At 25.7% G+C, this 24,157-nt stretch overlaps 3 protein-coding genes across 3 annotated transcripts in view; 1 reads left to right on the plus strand and 2 right to left on the minus strand.

The window, feature by feature from the left end:
- Positions 1–8,184, minus strand: part of hlk (hulk) — a 37,662-nt gene extending 29,478 nt beyond the window's left edge. The window contains exon 1 of the mRNA XM_011502404.1: positions 7,742–8,184. Within this exon, the coding sequence (XP_011500706.1) occupies positions 7,742–8,027 (286 nt within the window). The 5' untranslated portion in view covers positions 8,028–8,184. The remainder of the gene's footprint in view (positions 1–7,741) is intronic.
- A 1,947-nt stretch (positions 8,185–10,131) lies between these two features.
- On the plus strand, positions 10,132–15,427 carry cn (Kynurenine 3-monooxygenase cn). Its single transcript, XM_011502405.1, has 10 exons — positions 10,132–10,183; positions 10,457–10,526; positions 10,971–11,161; positions 11,290–11,338; positions 12,116–12,203; positions 12,688–12,859; positions 14,007–14,258; positions 14,333–14,422; positions 14,875–15,015; positions 15,197–15,427. Exons 1-10 carry the CDS (start codon positions 10,133–10,135, stop codon positions 15,404–15,406), a joined length of 1,314 nt encoding a protein of 437 aa, XP_011500707.1. The 5' UTR covers position 10,132; the 3' UTR covers positions 15,407–15,427.
- Positions 15,428–16,736: 1,309 nt separating this feature from the next.
- LOC105364480 (2-acylglycerol O-acyltransferase 2-A) lies at positions 16,737–21,880 on the minus strand. The gene is made up of 7 exons (XM_011502406.1): positions 21,823–21,880; positions 21,146–21,390; positions 20,670–20,955; positions 17,696–17,970; positions 17,413–17,620; positions 17,067–17,266; positions 16,737–16,968 (listed from the first exon to the last, which is right to left on the minus strand). The coding sequence occupies exons 3-7, from the start codon at positions 20,897–20,899 to the stop codon at positions 16,805–16,807; spliced, it is 1,077 nt and encodes a 358-aa protein (XP_011500708.1). The 5' UTR covers positions 20,900–20,955; positions 21,146–21,390; positions 21,823–21,880; the 3' UTR covers positions 16,737–16,804.
- Positions 21,881–24,157: the final 2,277 nt, after the last annotated feature.

Consider the following 24,157-nt stretch of genomic DNA (forward strand, 5'->3'; position numbering starts at 1 on the left):
TCTTTATTAGCGTGATAATACTCTACGATAGCAAATGTGCATAATTATGGGATAATATTAAAATAGTTTTCTAAACTAAAAATTAGTAAATGTAACAAAAGAATAAACGACACGTTAATTAAAAATAATATATAATTTATTATATATAATTTATTATTTAATAAATCTGTATATTTAATTAACAATTAAATGTGGTTTTAATTATTAACGTCAGATGAACACGCATTTATTATTAAGAAATTGTATCATACATAAATAATTATAAATTATTTTGGTATAAAAAAAATGTTTTGAATTTTTTTGAATGATAATAAATGTGTTTTTTCATTATGTTAAATTATGTGAGTATATATGTGTATATATATATTTAAAATCTGAATTATAATATCAATATTTGTGTCAGGTAATCTTTCTGAATACATATATTTATAATTTTTATAAAGTAAAGGTTGTATTGCAATATATTCACAGCATTTTTTAAAATTGAAATATTTATAAGCATATATTTATTGTATTTATTAATATAATTATATATAATTGTTACAACCTAATAAATATTATTGGAAATATCTATAAGTGCGAAATATATGAAATACAAATCAAATATTTTAGAATAAAGTGAATTTCAAAATAAGTTCTGAAAGTTGTCCCATACTTGATTTTTATTATTATTAAAAAAAGATTACTTTAAAATTATATATTTATTATAAAAAATATAGATTAAAAATCAATCAGGAATATTTATTATGAATAATAGGAAATATTTTATTTAATATGGCATATACGTTGCTTAAATGAAATTAAATATCTTTTAATATAATATAGTGTTTTTTTTTTTAATATCAAATGTATTTAGTGATAAAATATAATCATTTGTGTAAAATATCGAATTAAATATGTATATATAATGTATTTAGTAATGTAGAACCTTGAAATATTAACAATATTGTTTTCAATTTTCTATTCCAAATAAAATAGCGAACTTCGTAATATCAACATATTCTTTAATCTCTACATATTTGTGACAGCTGACAATTTGTTAATATTATAATTACTGTTTTGCGCAACTTTTATATATTTTCTTGAATCAAGTGTATTTACTTTATCGATAATTAATTCTTAGATTAAAAGAATTAATAAAGAATAGTGCATATGCAATTTATTTCACTTATACAATGTAGATTTACATTAATAGATCATACTATATTGGATTAATTTTTGATTTGTCATTATTTGTACAATATAGATATATTTAGATTATTTATGAAAATGGAATCTCTTTTCAAAGTATCATATCCATATATTAACTGTGTAAAATATTTTACATGTTGTTAGAATATTCACTGTGAAAAAACAAAATTATAACCTGAAGATTTGACATATTGAATTTGATAACTAATGTAAAAAATACTATAAAAGAAGTTTGAATACACATAATAAATATATTATAAAATATATAAAAAATGTTATATCAAGATAGAGCATATTATATATTATAAAATATATAAAAAATGTTATATCAAGATAGAGCAACTTGAATATATCAATATAAAGAGAGAAAGGTAATGTAAAATAATTATTTGTTTGACTGAATGCATTTGAAATAGATAAAGTTGAACTCGAGTTAAAATATTGAATATTATAGATTTAATATTAAAAATAATTTTTAAATAACTACTTGAAAATAATAGAGAACTTAAATCCATATAATATAAATCATTATGTTTTCAGTTATAAATGTTTCAATAGTACGTTGCAGAATTACATCAAATTAAGATCAGTTTGCTTTAAACACAAAATATTTCTTTATTGAAAATGTATTATGTTGATATTATTTTTATTGCATATTTGTAAAATAACAACGTGAGTGGATATGTTTATTACATGAAGTGCCAAAGGTTGTATTGAACATGCGCTTATGAAAAGATGAAACGAGTGAATGTTACGGCGTCCAAATGCGACTAGGTTAACGGTATCCGGCCTAAATGTCTCCCCCCTCCCCTTCCGCCATCACAATCTCATTACCATTGCAATTGTGTCGATCACTTGTTAATTGTTATGAAACATTCTGCAAATCAATTGGTAATTTATGTTTTTATGGGATTTGAAAGCTCAACTTACTTCGTTCTAAATTATGCTTAATTCCATTATTTTTTAAATAATATGTCCGTCTTGTTTTCTTAATGTAAAATAAATCTAATATTTCCCAAGTACTATCTCTAAAGATGATGACAGTTACGCAATTATAGTAAACAAATATTATGAGAATGAAAAAGTTCAAAGTTTTGTTGTATAAAAATAGAATCAGTGTGATGGTATGATCAGAAAGGTAGGAAAAATATTCGTAACAACTTTTTGTAATTGATTTTATAAAGTGATATCTTTAATTTAACCTGAATTCAATCATCCGTGTTATATTTACAATTTTTAATTGATAAATTTAAAAATACATTGTAGTACTTCTTAGCTGACTGTACATTATTACTCATGTGATAAATAAATTCGTCTAAGTAATAAAATTCTCCCCTATTAGTCTATCTTTTATGTAATCGAAACACTAATGTAAAATGATATTAATATATTTTTTGAATAAATTGACCTTTATACTTCTTAAATTGCATGGTACAGTTGACATAATTCAAATACTTGCAGTTTATATAATGATTAAATTCTTTAATTACACTAAACTTTGATATTTTATATTTATCTTAAGTTGACTAGTATTAGTATTTGCATAAATGTCTATATATATATATATATATATATATATATATATTTTTTTTTTTTCTTTCTCAATGACTTTGGAAATAAGATGTAAAGAAGATAATCGTCGATAATTTCGTGACGTATGAAACAGAAATCAGGTGAGACGCAGGTCTGCACGGAAAATAAGTAGGTAGTTTGTCAGAAGAGATTTCAGGCGAGTCGGTAGTGCGAGGTGGCGATGCTTGGGCCAAAATAACTCTACGGCTTTCTAAAAGTGGCGGCGACTAAAAGCCGCGCCGAGAATCACGTCGTTAGTGGGCTACAAGGCAGTTTCGAAGATTCGTTTGAGACCAAATCACAGCCTCGGTCTCTTTTAACATATATTTTGTTTTCTTACAATTAATTTTACTCTGTCGTTAGGATTCAAAAGAAATTCATAATATGCTCATTTGTTAATTGAGGCTTAAGCGAAGCTATTTAAACACAAATTTATTAAACGTAGCTTATATACTTTCTTTTAAATTTGTATAAATATTATTTTTTACATTTGATTTGCAACTATCAATTATAAATATATGCTTTGATAAAATACTATGAGTATTCAATTATTTTAGTAACAAAGATAATCATTTAAGAGTAAAGCAGATCAATTGATACCAATGATTGGATAATATTGATTATTATAATGTTCATAATTATATTATTACGAAGATTCACTGCATTGTATAGGTTGAATAAATATTTATTAATTATACTTCATCGTTAATTAAATTAAAAAGGTTTTGAGATATATTAATGAAAAAAAAAATAACAAAAAATATCAAAAGTTATATATATTATATATATATATAGATAATCTATATTTTGATCAATTATTGTAATTATTACAAAATCATATTGAGATATTTATATGAAATTATATAATTACATTATATATTTTCTTCTCAAAATTATTTCCATTTAAAAAACTGAATTTTAAATAACAAATTTCGCAAATAGATAAGGATTTAGAAATTAAATTAATTACCATATGTAAGCGTATATTTGAAATTTTATTATATAATTAATTTTATTGCTGTGAAATGTAGATCGTTCGTAAATGAAATTTTGTTCAGATTAAATATATATACAATTATATTTTCTTTTAATATGCCTACAAGAATCATTCAAATTTAATAAGAAATTGTATAATTTACACTTATAGTTATTCATCTATAAATTAAATTATTAATATGACAAAATATTTCATTCCATCGATTATTTAATCTTTTCATTAAAACTTTCTTTTCAAGGTGTGCGAAAAATATCTAAATATTTTTATCCGAAGATTAAAACGTAAATAATTTGATAACTATGAACTAATTTTATTTAAAAATTTATGCCAACGCTCCTTTCACATACATCTATTCCGAGTGCTAAAAATATAATATAAAATGAAAGCGTTTTGAATATTCATATAAGTATGTGTAAAAATATTAGAAAATTTTATATAATAGAAATAAGTATGTATTTTTTAGCAATATAAACAAAAATTAATAAAGCATATTTACTGAGTTAGTGAAATAATCATCACGAAAATTACTATGCATATTAAAGTAGATATTTGAAATAAATTTATAATAAGTATGATAACAATTGTTTTATAACAATTATGTAATAAATTATATATAATAAATATTACTATTAATTCTTGCAAATCTTATAAATAATTACTTGTAATATATAGTAAATTATCGGAATAGTAATTCCTATTACGTTCGAGAACACAAAAATATGTTACCCTTTTAATTATATTACATTTTGTATAAATATTATTTTTATCATTTACTTCAACTAGTACTTGATACAACAAAAGTGCAATTAAGACTTCATCATAATACAAATATTATAAAAAAACTCTATAAATGCTTTTCTGTCTTTTAATCTAATTAATCTAATTAATCTAATTAATATAACTATATTCTATCGATATATCCGAAGCTCTATTATATTAATTGGAAACATTATAATTAATATTATAATTCATAGATTTGAAATCATTTAGTATTTAATTATTTTACACACACCCACCCACACACACACATACACACACACACACACACGCACGCACACACCCACACACACACACACACACACGCACGCACGCAATAATACACACGCACACACGCACACACGCGCACACATACATACATATATTATAGTACTTATTAAATAAATTATAAATGCTACCGATTAATAGTTTATTGATTTTATCAAAAGTATTTTTAATTTTCACACTTAATTGCGAAGTATTTCTAGTAAACTTTATCAATATATTACGAATATTAAAAGACTGTATACACGAGTAGAATTTACATGTTACATGTGATTTTCATACTTTTCGTTATATTAAATAAAAAATTTAACTTAATTCCGGCATTATTAAATAAATTAATAATTAATAAGATACCTCATCTGTTTTTTGTTTAATAGAGTTTTGAAAGTAATATGGTAAAGCTTACTTTATTAAAAAGTAGATAATATTTAGAATAAAAATAACATAAATTGAAAATAATTCAATTTCAGTTATTTGCTCAATTACTGTATTGTATTATGTTTCCTAAAAATTTGAAATGTATATAAATCGATTATATTTCTAAATCCGTGGCCAACTTTTATTTTCTTTTTTATCTTATTTATAACCTATTTCATGTAAGAAATATTGTAATTGGAACAAAATTAATATTAATTAAATAAAATTTGATTAATATAATAAGGTCAATCTTCTAAGACGTAGAATAAAAAACGGGTTATAACAAGTACTCTAACATCATAATTTTTTTTAAAAAAAGAAAAATATAATTGGAATTTTCTGAATGTATTTTGACAAATTAATAGCGCTTCTTCAATATTTAACCAAGAGTTCGTTTCAATGTTAAAGCGACAATTTATTACAAATAAATTTACAAATTATTATTTTATTTATTACAAATAAAGACAAAGGGACACTTGTATTGCAACTTATATTATAATATATATATATATATATTTATAAGTATTTTTGCGTTAAAAAGACATTTAAGTCATTTTCGAATCATCGTGCTTGCCCAGATCTTCTAGTTCAAAATGATTAATAATACAAATATATCAATGACCTTGAAATGCTTATTTAAGGATAAAAAATTTAGGGTTAGAACCCAGTCGTATTAATAATAATGGGTGGATAAACTGGGGATGCCAGGATGGAAGAATGCTTTTTGATTGCGCTGACAGGGAATATCCTCACTAAGTGCTACGGCTGTTTGCCAGCACGAGGGCACCTAGTTCACCTCGTCATCAAAATTTGATTTGGCCGCAGCCGTGATGGATCGCTCTCAGCCATGGTCATTGGTTGTGATCGTTATTTTGTCTTGAGTGCTGCTTTTTTGAAATTTAAACACTTTACAATCCTATCATTATATACAATACTATCATCCTAACTTCTCATCCTCGAATATCATCATTTCCGCCTGCGCGAGACATTCACTAAATACGAATTTGGATATCTTCCTTTAGCGATTGGTCATGTTCGTTATTTACAAATCAAACTTTCATGATTATTATTATTAATTTTATTATCGTTATTATTATTTCCATTTTTTTCCATTAATTATCCATAAAAAATGGAATTATCCATTTTTTTTTATTAATTTTTTTATCGTCGTTAAAGAGCTTAACAACTTATCTCTCAAGTAGATATTTTCACAAATACTGTATTTTTAATTTTTTTATAAAAAGACTAAGTTTGACACTATGTACAGACAATCACCATTTAGATATTATGCAAAGCTTTTTGTATAATCAATATGATAATAATATTTAATTTTAATAGTTTTCCAAAAGCAAAGCAATCTATGCACTTGAACAGAAAAAATAAATCCAACGAGAGTAATTGCATGTTAAGGAAAAATGATAGTTTTATAAGAAACAAAAAGCAGTGAAAAGTGTTTGGATAAATATCTATTTTTTTTGTTTTTTTAATTATTATTATTATTGTTTTTTTTTAATCAGCTTGAAATAGCGATTGCTAGTAAGATCCATCGTTAAGAGATAATATAAGATGACACGTCTGTGTATGAATACGCTCGTATGCACGCACGTAGGCACATATACACGCGAAAAGTAACGCATACACAATAACTCTAAATTCTTGTGTAAGAAACAGCGCCAGTCGCAAGTTTGGAAAGAATTTTCTTTTCCACTTTGTCAAAATTAAATTTAACTCGCACACACTTTAAAAATACGCTATGTAATAGTTATATTAAAATGAGAATTTCAATGCTAAGCCTTTATCTTTTAGTGAGTAATTTTTTCACACGAGACCTAATAAAAATTGGAGACGTTAATTATTGTCAGGACGACACAACTTTGTACGTTCATTTATTAGCGCAGAAAGATATTTCCGATCAAGTCACCCGCGAAGATCAAAAAATTGTCTCATGATATGACGACTGAATGAGAAGATACTCAAAGTCGAAGTTTATCCTTGAAAGTCGAGCATCTAGTGAGGAAATATTTGCTCCCAAATCCATCTCAACTCCGTGGGTATGGATAGTCTTCATTAATCTTTGGGGCATCGGGTGGCGTTGGAATTTAAGGAGAGAAGGCCGACGCATAAACGGGCATCCGGGTTGCTTCGCTGTTTTCGTCGATGCGTGTAACGTTGGGATTTTCAGCGATGAAAAGACAATGTGGCGGTGGTGGGTTATTGGGGTGGGTGGGGGGGGGGTCGGAAGAAGAGCGTAAAAATTTGCACTTTACAGACGCCAAGCGCAACTCGGATAAAAACGAGCCAGGACTTTTTGCATGCAGAGGGGCCTATTTTTAGGGGCTACGCGATAGACGGCTGACGGGCGGCGACGACTCGGCGGGAGTGGCAATTTGGGCAGCGACAGCAGTGGAAAAAGACCGAGCGAGTGAGACAGAGAAGGGACTCCTTGTTCCGCACTTCGAGCCTCGGCTATCATTTGGCGACCCTAGCCTCGTCATGACAGGCCCTACAATCGTACGCACTTACACCAGTAAACGGCGACAAAGTCCTTCTCCTTGAGTAGCCGCTCGAGTTGCTTGCTGGTAACTTCCTCGATGACGGGCTCGTCTTTGGGCTTGCCGTGGCTGGACGAGTGCTGTTCCTTGTACGTCGTGCTGGACTCCTTCGCGGAGACGGGGGCACGGGCCCCGGCCACCGCCGCCGGCCCCGACGGCCCGGCACCGAGCAACGTCAGCAGGAGCAGCAGCAGGGCGACGCAGCATCGCCGGCGCTGGTGCTGCTGCCCCCTCGAAGCGTCGTTCGTCGTCGACATCGCCGCACTGACTACTGGCAGCACCTAGGCTCGCCTTCCCGACTGCCGGCGAGTGACGCTCGATCGCGGAGTTATTTTCGGTCGAGAAGAGCTGCCGCGACTGCGAACCCCGCCGATGCCGCGGACGACCCTGCCTACTGTGTCCGCTCTTGGATCCGGATGCCAACGTCTCGCCTCAGCTCGTCTACCGATCAGCCAATAGGTTTTACCCTGCCTCGACGCGGCGACAGCTCTAACCATTCAAAGTGATGAGAGCCTTCGCCGTCGGGCCCTCCTCGAGGAAGCTCATCGACCGGCTCTTGCTTGCGCTCGACGCTACACATTTTGTAGAAGGCATCGATCCCGGCATCCACTTATCGCCTTGAAGACCGAAAGTTTCAGCACCAGCGATGATTGTTCATTGACTGTCTGACATAGCCATTATCTTCTCGTCCTTTTCGTAATACAACAATAACCATCAGCGATATTTCTATTAGCGCATTCACTTGTCACGGTTTCACCGTTGCTTCCATGTTTTATAACACTACTATGCTACTAATTCATTCGTATTTTTTCTTCATTTTCATATCTACTAAACCTGCAATTTTTAACATACACAGGCTCCAATCAGTGACTTGGAAGATTTATTAAATTTACAGTGAATTGATATTTACTCAATTATTAAATTCAAATGAAATTACATATTTTGGACGATGAAGAAATGATTGCCAATCAGTTATATTGCATTAGTTTTTTGTTGTTGTTGATTTTATATATATTAGTATTAAAAGCATATTTACAAACATATTTGCATCTTACAGGTATCAAAATATTGTTACGAACAGACATAATTTATAGCAACATGATTGTTTCCTTGCAAATAAAAAGGAAATAATAAAAAAAAAAAAAATAAAATTAGAAGTGATTTTTAACTGAACGAAGAATCCCAATATATAAGTAACTAATAAACTGATTAAATTATTATATAATATACGTTATTCAAAAAGATTCTGTTTTTATAAAAAAAAATTGACTATTATATCCGATATAACAATAAAGTTCTGTACAACCGGAATAAGTACCAAAATATTTTCTAATTATTTTCAAAACCTCTTCATCATAACAATCATCGGCTTCATTTATAAACACATTAAGTTTCACGATGTTTATAGTTGATGTTACATCTGTAAATAACCGTGAAGATACTTTTAGAAAGAAATATGGATCTTTATAAAAGAAATCAACAACCAATGTCTGAGCACCGATACCACTAATAAATTTGCAAATTAACTGAATCGCAGTTGAAGAATAGTTTTGCAAAGTTTATGTGTATTTCGGATTTTATTAATTTTAGAATGGAAAAGCTTAGTTCAATGGAAGAAGGAGCACGTTAAATCACATATATATAACTAACTTTATAAAGCAAAAAAAAAAAATGTTAATTTTACATAAAATATTTTTACAATTACTTAGTAATTGATTCAGTAAATTAAGCCTGCATTTAATTATATGTATGTATTATATAAATTAAAATTTTTATATGCCAATATATCCAATAACAGTTATTGACAATTAAATATATATGAAATGCAGTAGCGTTATTTATCTCTTTGGTGAAAGTATTCTTTAAATAATTTAATCGAATACATTTCTAAATTAGTAAATAATAAATATTAAAATCACTTTAAATATTAATAAATAATACTTTATAAATTTTCTCACTATTTTTCACAAAATACAATTGGTGTTCGAATAATTTTATACAAGACAATTATATTTCAAATTGTCTATTAATGATAAAATAATGTTAAATTATATGCTAAAGTAATGTTATTCTATGAATGTAAATTATTTTACACCATTACATTTTAACTAACCCTTTAAATTCGTTTATGATCATTTTTTAATAATTATAATTAATAGTTCTTCATAAATAACAATTAGTTAAACGAGGTTAAAAGAATATAAGATTTCACATCATTTCATTTATGTACACTTGCTCGTAATAAATCAATTTTTTTTCATTTTTTTTTCATGCATTAGTAATGGTAAGTGTGTAATGTCTCCGTTCTCGTTCTGTTGCATTTACTTCGTTCGATAATCTCATCAGTTGAGTTAGAGACACCATGGGGAGCGAAGTTCGGACCTTGAACGTTGCTGTAGTTGGAGGTGGTTTGGTCGGTTATTCTGCTTATCTAAAGATAATCCAGTTTTATAATCTCTTATTGTATGGGAGTAATTTGACAGTGGCAACTTAATGTCATGTAAATTTTATATGTTAAATGAAAAATGTGACAAATCACGTTGACATTAAGCACATTAACATTTTACACAATTTCACACTTTTATATGTTTTATAATTTCTAATTGATTATTTTTATAAATGCTCCGCTAAGCCTATTACAATTTAAAAATAATTAATGATTGATTATCGAATTAAAAATGTACAGGTTGGAGCTCTCGTAACATGCTTCCTCGCTAAACGTGGCCATCGAGTAAACTTATACGAATATCGTCCAGGTAACTCTGTAATTATATTATTATTTAAGAATACTAAATTTTTTCAAATTTTCATTCAATTTTAAATGTAAATTATCCTTGAAATAGTTTTAAATCGGTAATATCAAATTTCCATTAGAATATTAAAGAATTTTCAACAATTAAATATATAAATTTGTTATTATGCTTTATTTTTATTTATAATTTATTGCTGTGTTTTATATTTTTAACTAAATAATATTCTTACATATTAGAAAAAATTGATAATATAAAATTTAATAAATTCATGAAAAAATTTGATACCAATACATTGTATAATAATATATAAAAATTCAAAATTTTATTTCACAATTAAATAGCAAATAGCTATCAAAGAAAAACTTGGTTTATTATAAAAATTTTTTTATTTGTTAATTATTAAAATTACTTTTTAATTATAATAATTTGATATTAAGAATTTGATAGATATTCGTGTTGAAAACTCTCGAGGTGTAAGTATTGATCTTGCTTTATCAGCTCGAGGAAGAGAAGCTTTGAGAGCCATAGATCTTGAAGACTTGGTTATAAATCATCATGGAATTGCAATGAAAGGACGGATGATCCACTTAAAAGATGGCTCCCTTAAAGAAATTATTTATGATAGCGTAAACAAAAATGTAATTTCACCTAATAATAATTATGCATTATCATACATATTATATATATATATATATATATATATATATATATGTATCATATAAATCATTCTGAAAATCACTAAATATCGTATTTTTATAAATTACAGTGCATATATTCAGTTAATAGAACATATTTGAACCAAATTCTCCTTTCAGGTAATTTTATTGAAATTAATTATATTTATTTTTAAGTATTTCTTGTTAATAAAATTTTAAATGTAGAAATTTTACTTATGGAATTGCAATGTTTTTATTTTGTTTAAAAATATTTACATTTCTGTATCGTGCGTAAGTTAATTTTTAACCCAATGCGAGTTAATAAGTGACGCATTAATAAGTAATCATAACTAATATATCATTATTATGAATTAATGGAATTCATGGAAACTTGAATTAATTTTATAAACATATATTTCTAATATACATTAAGCCTGTGTAAAAATCATTATGCTGAAGTCAAAGGCATAAAAATACAACTTATTTGTTTATTAATTCTCTTACCCACTAAAATGCAATTTAATATGCAATTTCATCATGACAATATGCAAAATATGATCTCGTTAGTAGAACATTGTAAAAAGTAAGAGTATACTATTTCTGGTGGAGTTGTGTAGTAATGGAAATCTACAGCGTGAAGCCGCAAAAATGTTAGAATATCATATTTCAAGAATAAAGATTACCGTATATACCATTCAAGTATCGACTAGTATAATTTGTTTAAAATAACAGTTCTTTCGAAATCAATACGATTTCTATTGCATTTCTTAACATTTCTCATTCGATATTATATTATTAAACGATTTCATGTATTTCTTAGTAATATAAATTTTGGAGAAAATGTTTAAATTTTTGAAAATTCTTCCATTTTTCTTTATTTATAAAATTAGCTTATTAGATATTATTAGTCGTTATTATTTTAATTTTTACTTTTAGCTGCTGAAAAATATGAGAACGTTACCATATTTTTTAATCATAAATTACTTGATGCTGATCTCGATACAGGAGCGTTAAAATTTATTCAGTAAGTTCATATAATATTTTTCCAAGAAAAAACAGCTGAGAGAAAATTTATATTAAAATTTTCATTCAATGTCTGCATCGAATAAAAGAAATATTTAATGTTATCAGTTAAATTAATGCAAAAACGCGAGTAAATAAACAAATACATTCATTAAAGAGATTGAGTGACATTTTGATGAAATAAAATTAAAATATTAAAACATTTTTATATTCAATTATCAATAATCTTACTTTAAATTAATATAAAGAACTATAATAAGATCTCGAAACTATTACACTGCATATTTTTAAATTATTACTTTTTCAATAACAGAAGTTTTAATTATAATAATTTGAAACTTGTTTATTTTATATTACACCTTATTTACAATGCAACCCAAACAAAAAGTTATGGGCTATTATTAATGTACTAGTAAAATAATATAATTGTATTGTTCTTTATTTAGTACGATTATTTAAATTGTATTTTGATATTATTATTTAAGCATGCAAACGGATGAAATAAGTAACGTGGAATCAGATTTAATTATCGGAGCTGATGGAGCTTATTCGCTTATAAGAAGGTTAATGATAAAGAAACCTAGATTTAATTGCAATCAGGCCTACATTGATCATGGATATGTCGAAGTTTCTTATCCCATAGGAAAGGACAATAAGGTATTGTTTAAAATTATAAAAAATATTTTCATAAAAGTAATACGTTACTGAAAGATTTAATAAATTTGTATAAAATTTATATCTCTATCATTACGTACATATGCTTCATAAAGCATTTGATTTTGTAATTTGGAAACCATTATTTACCCTAAATTACTACTTTACAATCTAATTTTTTTATTTATCTTTCTAACAGTTTTTATAAAATTTTTAGTTTTTATATATCAGTTTACTTAGAAAGTTAATATATTAAGTATAAATTCTGATTTTAAAGTTTATAAATTGTTATTGAATTATAAACGCCAGTTTATTAAGTTTCCATGAAAATCTTTAACAATTACTTTTTTTATAAATTAGTGATTTATGCTTTAGTTTACGTTGAGTATTTTGATACAAGTGGATTAATTCAATAAAATTTCATTATATGTGATTAAATAATACTTATGGAATATTATAAAATTTATTTGTATTTTGAAGCTCTCAAACGGTATTTGAACACTTCATTTATGAATTTTTATTAATGATAATATTAAAATTGGAAAATAATTATAAACTTTTATTATCTAAAATACTTGAGAAAGGCCATCATAATTGCAATGAATATTCTTCTATGACTTTTTAAATGGTTTTCTTGGTAAAATTTAATAAGCTTTTATTTGAGGTTCTTAAATATATTTATCTCAAGTTGTTTGATGTATTTTTAGAAATTATTAGTGTAATATCAATTATGATTTTATTATAAATAAATTAATTGAATGAATAAATTAATTTAATATATTTAATATTATAGTTATTAAATATAATCTAAAGATATTTTACTTTATTTAAATATTTAAAAAATTTGTTTAATAACGTCAGATAACTTTAATTAATATAAAAAAAATGTGTAAGTCTATATAATATATATATATATATATATATATATAACTGCAGTTTTTAGTATATAGGAATATTAATTAGTATAATTTCATTATTCCTAAGTTATTTTTATAAGTTAAATTTTTTTTAAGCTTTAAATAGCTAAAGTATCTAAAACAACGGACCTGGAAAAAATGCGTTGTTTAAAAAAAAAAAATGAAATAGTTTTAGAAAACAGGATTTAATAATATTGTAGCAATAATTATTTATATATTTTTATTATTTATAGTACATAATGAGCGGTAATCATCTGCATATTTGGCCACGAGGTAATTTTATGATGATTGCGTTGCCGAACGATGATTATACATTTACCGGTAATCTTTTTGCGCCATTTAAAACTCTTGAAGCTCTCAACACGCCTGAGAATTTGCTGGAATTCTTTCGGCAGGAATTTCCAGATGGACTTCGACTTATTGGCGAAGAAAAATTAGTTAAAGATTTTTTTCAGACCTCTCCGAAAACACTTCTTTCAATTCAGGTATCTACTTTGTAATATACTTTGTATAAATTCATTAGCATCTTACTTCTGCATAATTATAAAAATATTTATAGTGTAAACCTTATCATTTCGGAAGTAAAGCACTTATTATTGGTGATGCTGCACACGCTATGGTACCATTTTACGCTCAAGGAATGAACGCCGTAAGTAAACAAAATTAATTCTTTTTATAAAATGTATTTAACTATAATAGATGAGGCGATAAAGTACAAATTTGTATTTAAAGTATTGATGTGAGAAATTTAGTCATAGCGTAATGTGGTTAAATTACACATCGACAGGCATATATCACCAATATATATTTGCGCCCATGTGCAACCGACATAAAAAGCTTCTATTATAGCTATTTCATTTGTCACATCAGTAATTATAATTCTTTTATATAAAAATTCTATTTAGAATATTTCATTAAAATTGTATTGTAACGAAACATAAAATTTACATATTATTAATCTATTACAAGTATTTGCGTGCATTTCTATTATATTATACATTATAGATTATTTTATATTCATTATAACATTTATTTTGGATTAATTATTAAGATATCATATTATGTATGCACTATAGATATAATTAAAAGTAATTATTTTAGGGTTTTGAAGATGTATTATTATTGGATAAACTAATGGAAATTCATAATGATAACTTGGAAAAAGTTCTTCCACATTTTTCTGAAATACGGTGTGATGATTGCTATGCTATTTGTGATTTAGCTATGTATAATTACGTTGAGGTATAAATTTTATTTAAAAACAATAATAAATTATAGCGATTTCATATCTGTCGTTAGATGTAAAAAAAAATTTATTTAAATTACAAAATGTACATATTTTTCATAATTACTCTGCACTTAAATTTTCAATATTATTTTTATGTTTGACAAGTTTTTACACGTTTATACAATATATTTACAGATGCGTGAATTGGTAACGAAGAAAGCCTTTATTTTTCGTAAATATATAGATACAGTTCTCCAGTGGTTATTTCCAAAAAACTGGATACCGCTGTATAGTACAGTTACGTTCTCGAGAATGAGATATAGAGACTGCATTTCTAATAAAGCCTGGCAAGATAAGGTGAGTTTAAATTTAACGAATTTTGATTCAATTGCATTACAATATTAATGATATTTTGATAAATACTGAATTATTAATCATTGTTACAGATATTAAATACAACTGCAGTTTGTACTGGAGCTATTGTTTTTGCCGTTCTAATAACTATGACAATTACTAATATATGATATTATATTTTTCAATAGAATATATTTTTGCATAATTTTTTTACCGAACAAATGTAAATTAAGAATTGCCTTTTGACATAATCTAGGAATTTCTAACATTTAGACATTTATCACATGCTAATAAAATTTTCAAATATCTACCGCAATTTAATTATATAACTAATTAAAATTAATTATAATAATTATTATTGAAGAAAATTACGATTTACATTATTTAATAGAAGTTATGGTATTCTTAAGTATTAACTTTTTATGTATATTTAATAATTATTATTTCATCAAGAAATTCTAATTCTAAATAAATACGATGGCAAAAGTTTATAATGAATTTAAAAACTTTTAAATATTAAGAATAAATATACGGACCCACCCACATGCATACGCATACAAACATATTAAAATATTAATTATTAATCATTTTTATATAAAAAAATATTTTATACATATTTTTTGTACATTATCCGTATATAAATTTACAGCGAACGAAATATTTTCGCAGACTATAACATTAAATCGATAAACAAACATATTTGTTAAAATATTTAAAACCATAAATTATAATTAACATATACTATATATAACGAATAAATAATATAAATAATAAATAAGATGTATAAATTGATAATATATCTATTTCTAATATAATTACGTAAAAAATATTACAGAATGTATACAGAATATATACAGTATATATATATATATATATATATATATATTTCATATATATGATACTTATAATATATCGATAGATACTACTACTTAATTCTTTCTTATTTAGATTAATATCAAAAATATCAAAAAATCTATCAAGTAAGTCACATTATTTTAAACTTGTTATTACAGATAAAAAATATACTTTTCGTATGTGTTATTGTAATTACAATAAAGCCTTCTCTTGTTCTTATGGTTCATTTAATCTATTATTATAACACTAGACTACGATTATATTTCCAACCATAGGATTAATTATTAATTACCAATGCATTTAAATTCTTTCGAAAAACATATTAATAATTTTGTATTTGGTATTCTCGGAAATTACTTGTTCAATCGTCATTAAATAAATCTGAAATAACTTTTAGCAAATTCAATCACTTATAAAAATATACAATTAATTTATTCTATTCAATTCCCCTTACGTACAATATAATTTACTTTAATTTCTGATATTTTGTCGAAATCTTAATATCCTAAAGTTACTTACGTATAGAATAATATTTATTAAATTATTTTTTTGTACATCGTACAAGCTTCAATATGAGAAAAATAATCAATCGTACTATTTATCATCTAAGATTAGGAAAACATTTTCATAATCTTTTATATATTTACTTTTATGTATTTCAAATAGTTCGATAAGTTTTTCAGTAAATTTTGTATGATATTTATCAACGTCTTCATTAGTTGGATTTTCTATTTTTGGAATCTCTAAAGGACTTCCCACTATAACAACGAAATAAATTTATTATTGTTAATAAAATAAAATAATTTATAATTTTATGACACTAAATTAAAAATTTTAAGTTAATTACTGCACGTACCTACTACATGAATTGGTTTTCTATTCGGTACTAAACCAAATGAGTATTGAAAGAAGCCACGACCGATTGGAATAACTGGTGCGATTCCTGTAACTCTCTTTATAAAATCTTGGCACTTTCTTAAAAGAGATCCTTCTGGATTATGGAACTGATCGTAAAGATCCGTTTCTCCAAATGAGAAAACTGGTACTAGTGGTGCTCTAAAACGTAATTAATATTTCCATTTTATTATTACGTGTAAATTTGATATAATATTAATTAATTAATTTATTTTTCGATAAATATTGAGTTAATTTGTTATTGAGAAAAAAACAGAAAGTATTGAAAAATAATGTTAATTACGAACCCATTTTTCAGTGCGATCCTCACGAAACCTTTTCTTTTTTTCACCAATATATTGTAAGTATGTGGTTTGGACTTCAAAGCTTCTGCAGCGCCACCAACAATTAGGATAACAGCTCGTCCTTGCACCGGATCTTCGGTGGGCCCATCATTTTCCGTTGGTTTTGTCGATAAAAGATAATTTATACTTTCTGCATTACAACTGCATACGCCTAATTTTTACGATTTTAAGTCAACTGGTATTAATGAATAGAAAAATTTAATTTGATTATGAAAGCGATAGGTACCGAAACTCAAAACATATTCTCTAAAGAGTGGCGTTTGAAAATGTTGGTCGAGTGTTAAAAGTCTAAAATCCAATCCAGGAAATATTTTTGCGCAGTTAATACCATTTGTTGCAAAAGCACCGGTCACGCCAGTTGCTAAAACACCATGTGGAAATGAACAAAAAAGATAGTTTCTCGTTGGATCAAGATCAACAGTTTTTACTACTTTAATAGGAAAATAATTGCAGAAGTAATGCCACCATATAAAATTCCTAAATCGCAAATACAATGATTTCCTGAAAAAAATTAATCAATTTTAAATTCTTACAAGCTACTGTAAATGCAATTGCGTTCATTTATCAGGCTATTATTATATTTTATCTATTATATTATATTATATTGTGTTTTATTATATTATATTATTTCATGTAAAGTTCATACAGTTTTAAAGATTTATCCAAGTGTGTAGATTGCCTCTAATAGGATTAATTATTTTGTTATATTACTGCAACAATCGAATTTTAAGTGTAATTTTTATGAATTGTCAATTCGTTTTAAAACCCATAGAACTTTATAGTAATTAAATAGCATTTTTCAGGGCTTTAAGTAGAGTTACGATAAAGTTTAGTATTTCAGATCACATTTAATATAACATTTAGTTATATTAAACATGAATTTTACACTATATAAATTACAAGTATTGTTACAGTAATTTTTATATTTTTAATTTTGTTAAAAATTAGACATTTTAAAATAAATAGAATATTGAGAAAAATTGTTTAAATATTAGATAATCATAATAATAGATAATCAAATGAGCCAATAATTTACTTATCAAATAATAGTTTACTTATCAAAATAAATTTTCGAACATAAGATCACACAAGTTTCAAGTTTTTTAAGTAAGAAACAAAAGTGTAGTATTAAATTTTACTAAACAATGGTAGAATAAAATTTTAGTTGTACACTTATAAAATACCGACAAGTTAGAAAATAAAATAACTGTAGTTTAAATTCTTTATTATAAAAACTATTTATTTTCAATTATAAACGAGTGTTTATTGGTTTATATATATATATATATATATAGAATTTGTACTACCTTATGAATTAAAGATTTTGCATGTAAATTGTTAATGATAAATCTAAGTAATATATATTTTTAACAATAATGTTAGCTTAGAACAATATTTGTACGTATTTATAATTCAGAAGATTAGACTTGAATTCTTTATAAAATGATAATATAAAATTATATGAATTTTTATTGAAGTGCGTTAATAATTATATGAGTTAATATAGAAGACTGTGCCGAGCAAATGATTTTTCATTAAGATGTTAATTTTTATAAATATATAATTTGTAAAACAAAACTAAAAATTGCATATTTTTTATTTTATAAATATACTTACTTATTTAATGTAATATTTAGTATACATTAGGAAACATAAATTTGAAGAATTTTTGTTTTGTTTTTTTTTTTTGTTTTTATATATATAAATTTATATAAATAAGTGAAATATAGAACTGTTGGTGCTGTAAACGATTAAAAACATTGATCTAATTGTTAAATTATAACTGCTAAAATGACAGTATCTTTCAACCTTCATATTTGATTATTATATCTTGTGAAAATGAACTTTTCAACGGAGAAAATAAATTATTATATTTGTTATTTTATGTAATTGTTGTAAGGCACTTAATATATTCTGTTTTCTTTTTAATTATCAGCTACTTATTTTGTGACCTTCTCGTGATAAGATTATATTTTATATCATTATTTTTAAGATATCATTTATTTTACATCGTATAAACAAATTGCTCAATATCTAGAGTATGTATATCCATAATGATTGTTTTATTTGTTAAAAATATTTATAAATCATTTTGGATCAATGGAAAGACCATTCACATGATTAATCACTATATTATTAAGAATTTTTTTTATTTTATACGTATCATCTTTTTATACAAGTTCATATAATAAATATAATTCATTCATTTGAAGATGAAAATTTGTCTGTTTTTACACATATTTTAATTAAGTATTTTAAAAAATCTAAAATTTACTTTAAATCAATAATAATAAAATTATATAATTTGTCATTGTAGAAACACTTTATGAAAAAATATGATTTATAAAATCGCATTCTTATTTGAGTATTAACTTAATTATGGGTTAATATTTTTTATTCGTATGATTGTAAAAATGTTGGAAAATAATATAAAGAATTAAAACAATTTTTATTCTGTAAGTCAATTTCAATTGCTGATAATCTATTGAGTATCAAAACTTGATAAAGTGAATTTCCAAAAAATATTTCGGTGCATTGTAATACGTACGTACGTAATGAAAGTAATGTTAGGTTAGATAGCGGATAATATGGAATAATAAATTTTAATGATAAGACATCATCTAATATGATCAAATATCTAATTATTCTCAATTCTGATAAATAGAAATTTCCGTAAACGATTGACGATAATCATTTCGCATGGTTAAACAAATTCACTACTTACCAACAAGTTTATCAATTATTTATTTATTTATTTCTAATTTCCGTTCATTATTAAATTAATTTTTGTTTAAAAATTACTAATTAACGTACATCGACCGTTTGAACAAAAGTCCGATAAATGAATGAAATCGAGCTATCTTTAGTTAGACAATGTTCAACGTATCTTAATGCATTACAAAAATTTTACAAAATTGTCTGATTATAATGTAACGCAAAGAACGAAATAAATATTTCATCGATATATTCTCGTCAGTTGCCTTAAGAACGGTAGCTTATTGCGTAAGCATAAATTTACGGCGATTACGTTCAGTTGTTTACGCGATGACATAAACGTTAGAGCATCATGAATGAATAAAACGCAGTGTCGCTATACTTTTCGAGACGACTTAATCGTAAAAACACGTGGTGCGCGTATCCTTCGGATGGAATGCGAGCGACATAGCAGACGGTTTTAGATTCCAAATGCAGCACATTACCTTCGGCCCCCGTTGAGTCGCGTGTCCTGATCGTAGTAAGCGAAGAGGAGGTAGCAGACGAAGATGATCCTCAACCACTGGCGTCCGAATAGTAAAGTGAGGATTGTCACGCACCAGGAGAGTGGACCACCGAACGCGCTGACGAAGAACCAAGCGGCAGCTGCGAGGGTCTGGAGTCTCCGTTCCAAGGGCACGTGTAGCGGTGCGAATTCTACCTTGGGTAGCTTCATACTCTGAGTTTACCTCTGCCTTCATTGGCTAAATAAACCCGGCCGCTTCTTCTCTATATGCAACAAGAGCGCTTTATTATTTCAAATTCACAGATGACCTTACCAATGCTGGGCTTTCAATTGTATACAAATAATGGCCCAAGACAATAACTTTTCTTATTTGGTGGGATCTTTCTTAATACACGAGACTTTCGATATGACTATTTCACTTAATTCTCCCTTATTCAAATTGTAATCGTTACCGTAAGTCTTATGGAGGAGATTAGAATTTGAGTGACTGATCATCCACGACGATTTATTTTATTTGCAATTATTCGGTAGATGTGATCGGTCCAACGTTATCGAGCGCCACTTTACTTATTCATTTTAGATACCATTTCAATATTATGATTATCCAAATATCTCAGATACCATATACTTTAGAAAACTCACTAATTACGCATATAATCAAATCATTATCATTCCAATATGTAAAACTTTCTCGCTGATTACTGAAAATTGTATGAATAACGTTGTCGTATATTAATTGTGTCGATAAAAATAAAAATAGATATTTAATCGATCTTAATGAATACTTATTTTATCATTGCTAGTGTTCCGAATAAAATCACACGTTTAATCACACGTAATTTTATCACCATAATGTTTAATATTTATGTAAAAGATTATATTAATTTTAGAAGCTTCGAATTCTAAGTAAAACTAACACATTCTCAAACAAAGTACTAATTCATTAATAAAAAAAAAATTATCTTAAAAGAAGATTAAAAAAACTTTATATTCAACTTAACATAGAATTAAGGTTTTTTTTATTACAATTTTTCATTCAACATTTTAAAAATCAATACTGCAATTATTTATCATTTAATTAATTAATATTCCTTAGCTTTCTGCACTTAATAGAAATTTACTTTAATGCGTACTTTAATATAATGTAAGAAACTTCACAATGTCATACACTTTCTTTTACACAATTTGTACCTACAAGATGGCAGAATTTAAATTATTTTCATAAAAATAACAAAATGTATATTATTTTAATTAAATAAAAATCCAATACTCACGCGAGCGCTCCAGTGAGCAGTTAGTACGTCGAGGTCAGTACATAATGATGCAAAGCTTCCATCCAGTGATTTTTAACTTCAATAAATTCTGACAGAGAGAGAGAGAGAGAGACAGAGAGAGAGAGAGAGAGAGAGATAAAAAGAGCGTCACAAAACACGGTTCTCGGAGACGTGACAACAAGCGCGTGTGTATTTCTACTATAGATTATTTCATCCGGGCGAGTATAATGTATAAAGTTAGTTTGTTCTGATGGTGTTGAACTTTCTACGGATTTAAAACACTTATCTTATCTCATGCAATATGTAGTTTATATATTTTTAGATAGTAATAATTTTCAGGTAGTAATAAATTTGCTGTACGACTTATGTTAATACATAAATATAGGACCATAGGAATTTATATTATAAAATAAAAATAAATATAAGTAATAAGAGTAGTAGCATTTTATGATTATTATTTATTTATATTACTATATCTTTATAAAATTATTAGTATTAAATAATTAAAAATACCTATTAAATTAAAAATAATGGAACATAGAAATAATTAAGGCATTTGAAAGTATTTGATATATAAATTATATTTTGTTATAAAAATTAATTTTATAAAATTTAATAAAGGCTGAAAAGAAATTGTTAATAATCCTATGTTAAATGACTTAAAAGATATGGATTTAGGTGTGCATAGTTGTATTATATTTTTTTACTATATTAAGGAAGATGCAAGTGTACGGCGCCATTGTTTTAATTTCTAATCATTTATCTCATTGACTAATGGTAGAATTGAGTTTCTGCGTTTCAAGGTTCTTGAATTTTGGAACTCCGCAGAAATTTAATGTATTCCGTATTTTTTTCTCGATTCTTCATTACTTTTAACTTAAAGGCAAGTATCTTGTAGAAAAGATTTGATATATCGAAAGATATTGACACACATTGATTTATGATTTTGAAACAATATAAATTATTTACAATATTTTTTTTAGTATACTTACTTATATTGACGTAAAGTATATACATTTTTATATAAATTTTTATATGTAAGATTCTATATTTAGAAACTGGGATAAAGTCTTTTTAAATATGTTATACTTTTACTACATATAAGTGATAAAAATATTATTTCAAAGGAAAAGTAATTTTTATAAGTTTATATAAAACATATAAGATCTGACCATAATTAAGAATATGTAATTATATTATTCTATATAGATTAGATTTTCTTACAAACTTTATTTTAAATATCGATGATAATGATTTCTATATATTAAAATATTTAATATTATATATAATAATAAAATTCTATAAGATATCTTTGATTTATATATATATATATATATATATATATATATATATATATATATATATATTCTAAATGGTAAAAATATCTTTCAATATGAATTTTGGGTAAATCATATATAAGTAAATCAAAATACTTAATGAAATTCTTATCGGAATTAATTATAATAAAATATAAAAAAAAAAAATTAATATCTTCACAGTTTAAAATTCTGAAAATTATATTTTTTGTAGATTAATCAATGAAATAAACAAGTAAATAAATCAATTAATCTATTATTGCATAAATTAATTACTACATCGATCAAATATCTTTATCAATAAAAATAACAATAAAGAATTTATAAATGATAATTTATTTTCATTGCTGTTAGAGAAATATCTAACTTTACATTCAATATTAGAAAAAAGTGTCGCTGATGTTTCAAAATACATCTTCATGTTTGCCCATAGACGATACAATTAAAATTTACTATCAATCAGTACTTACAATGGGCCTCTTGAGATTAGATAAAAAGTGTTAATATATTTTGTGGATTTGTGCATTTATCTAGAGCTATCGATGTCAACGCGGTCTTATGATCTTAAAAATATGTATATGTCAAAGACAGCTGTTTGTAATAATATCTAGAATTTTCAAAATACGTAGTTACAAAAATAAAAATAGAAAAAATAAAGTAAATAAAATTTTTGAAATATATGATCTCCGATGATAGTCAAGCATGAGTATTTTTTGTGCTATTAATCGAGTAAAAAATTGTTGATAGTTCGAGCACAGTAAATCCACTTTTTTTTGGCATGCAATTACTTTTTTTTGTAAAAAATTATATTGCAAATCATTATGGAAATAAAATATCTATCTAAATGAATAAAGCAACAAAATAATTTTAAGAATTTT

Source organism: Ceratosolen solmsi, unplaced genomic scaffold (genome assembly GCF_000503995.2).
Source record: "Ceratosolen solmsi marchali unplaced genomic scaffold, CerSol_1.0 scaffold39, whole genome shotgun sequence".
In the NCBI taxonomy this organism is placed as follows: domain Eukaryota; kingdom Metazoa; phylum Arthropoda; class Insecta; order Hymenoptera; family Agaonidae; genus Ceratosolen; species Ceratosolen solmsi.

Coding starts and splice junctions, on each gene's coding strand:
- cn (XM_011502405.1), top strand. CDS start 10,133: ATGGGGAGCGAAGTTCGGACCTTGAACGTTGCTGTAGTTGGAGGTGGT. Junction 10,527..10,970: donor CTTATACGAATATCGTCCAG/GTAACTCTGTAA, acceptor AGAATTTGATAG/ATATTCGTGTTGAAAACTCT. Junction 11,162..11,289: donor ATGATAGCGTAAACAAAAAT/GTAATTTCACCT, acceptor TATAAATTACAG/TGCATATATTCAGTTAATAG.
- LOC105364480 (XM_011502406.1), bottom strand. CDS start 20,899: ATGAAGCTACCCAAGGTAGAATTCGCACCGCTACACGTGCCCTTGGAA. Junction 17,971..20,669: donor CGACTCAACGGGGGCCGAAG/GTAATGTGCTGC, acceptor AATTTTTTTCAG/GAAATCATTGTATTTGCGAT. Junction 17,267..17,412: donor AGGATCGCACTGAAAAATGG/GTTCGTAATTAA, acceptor ATTACGTTTTAG/AGCACCACTAGTACCAGTTT.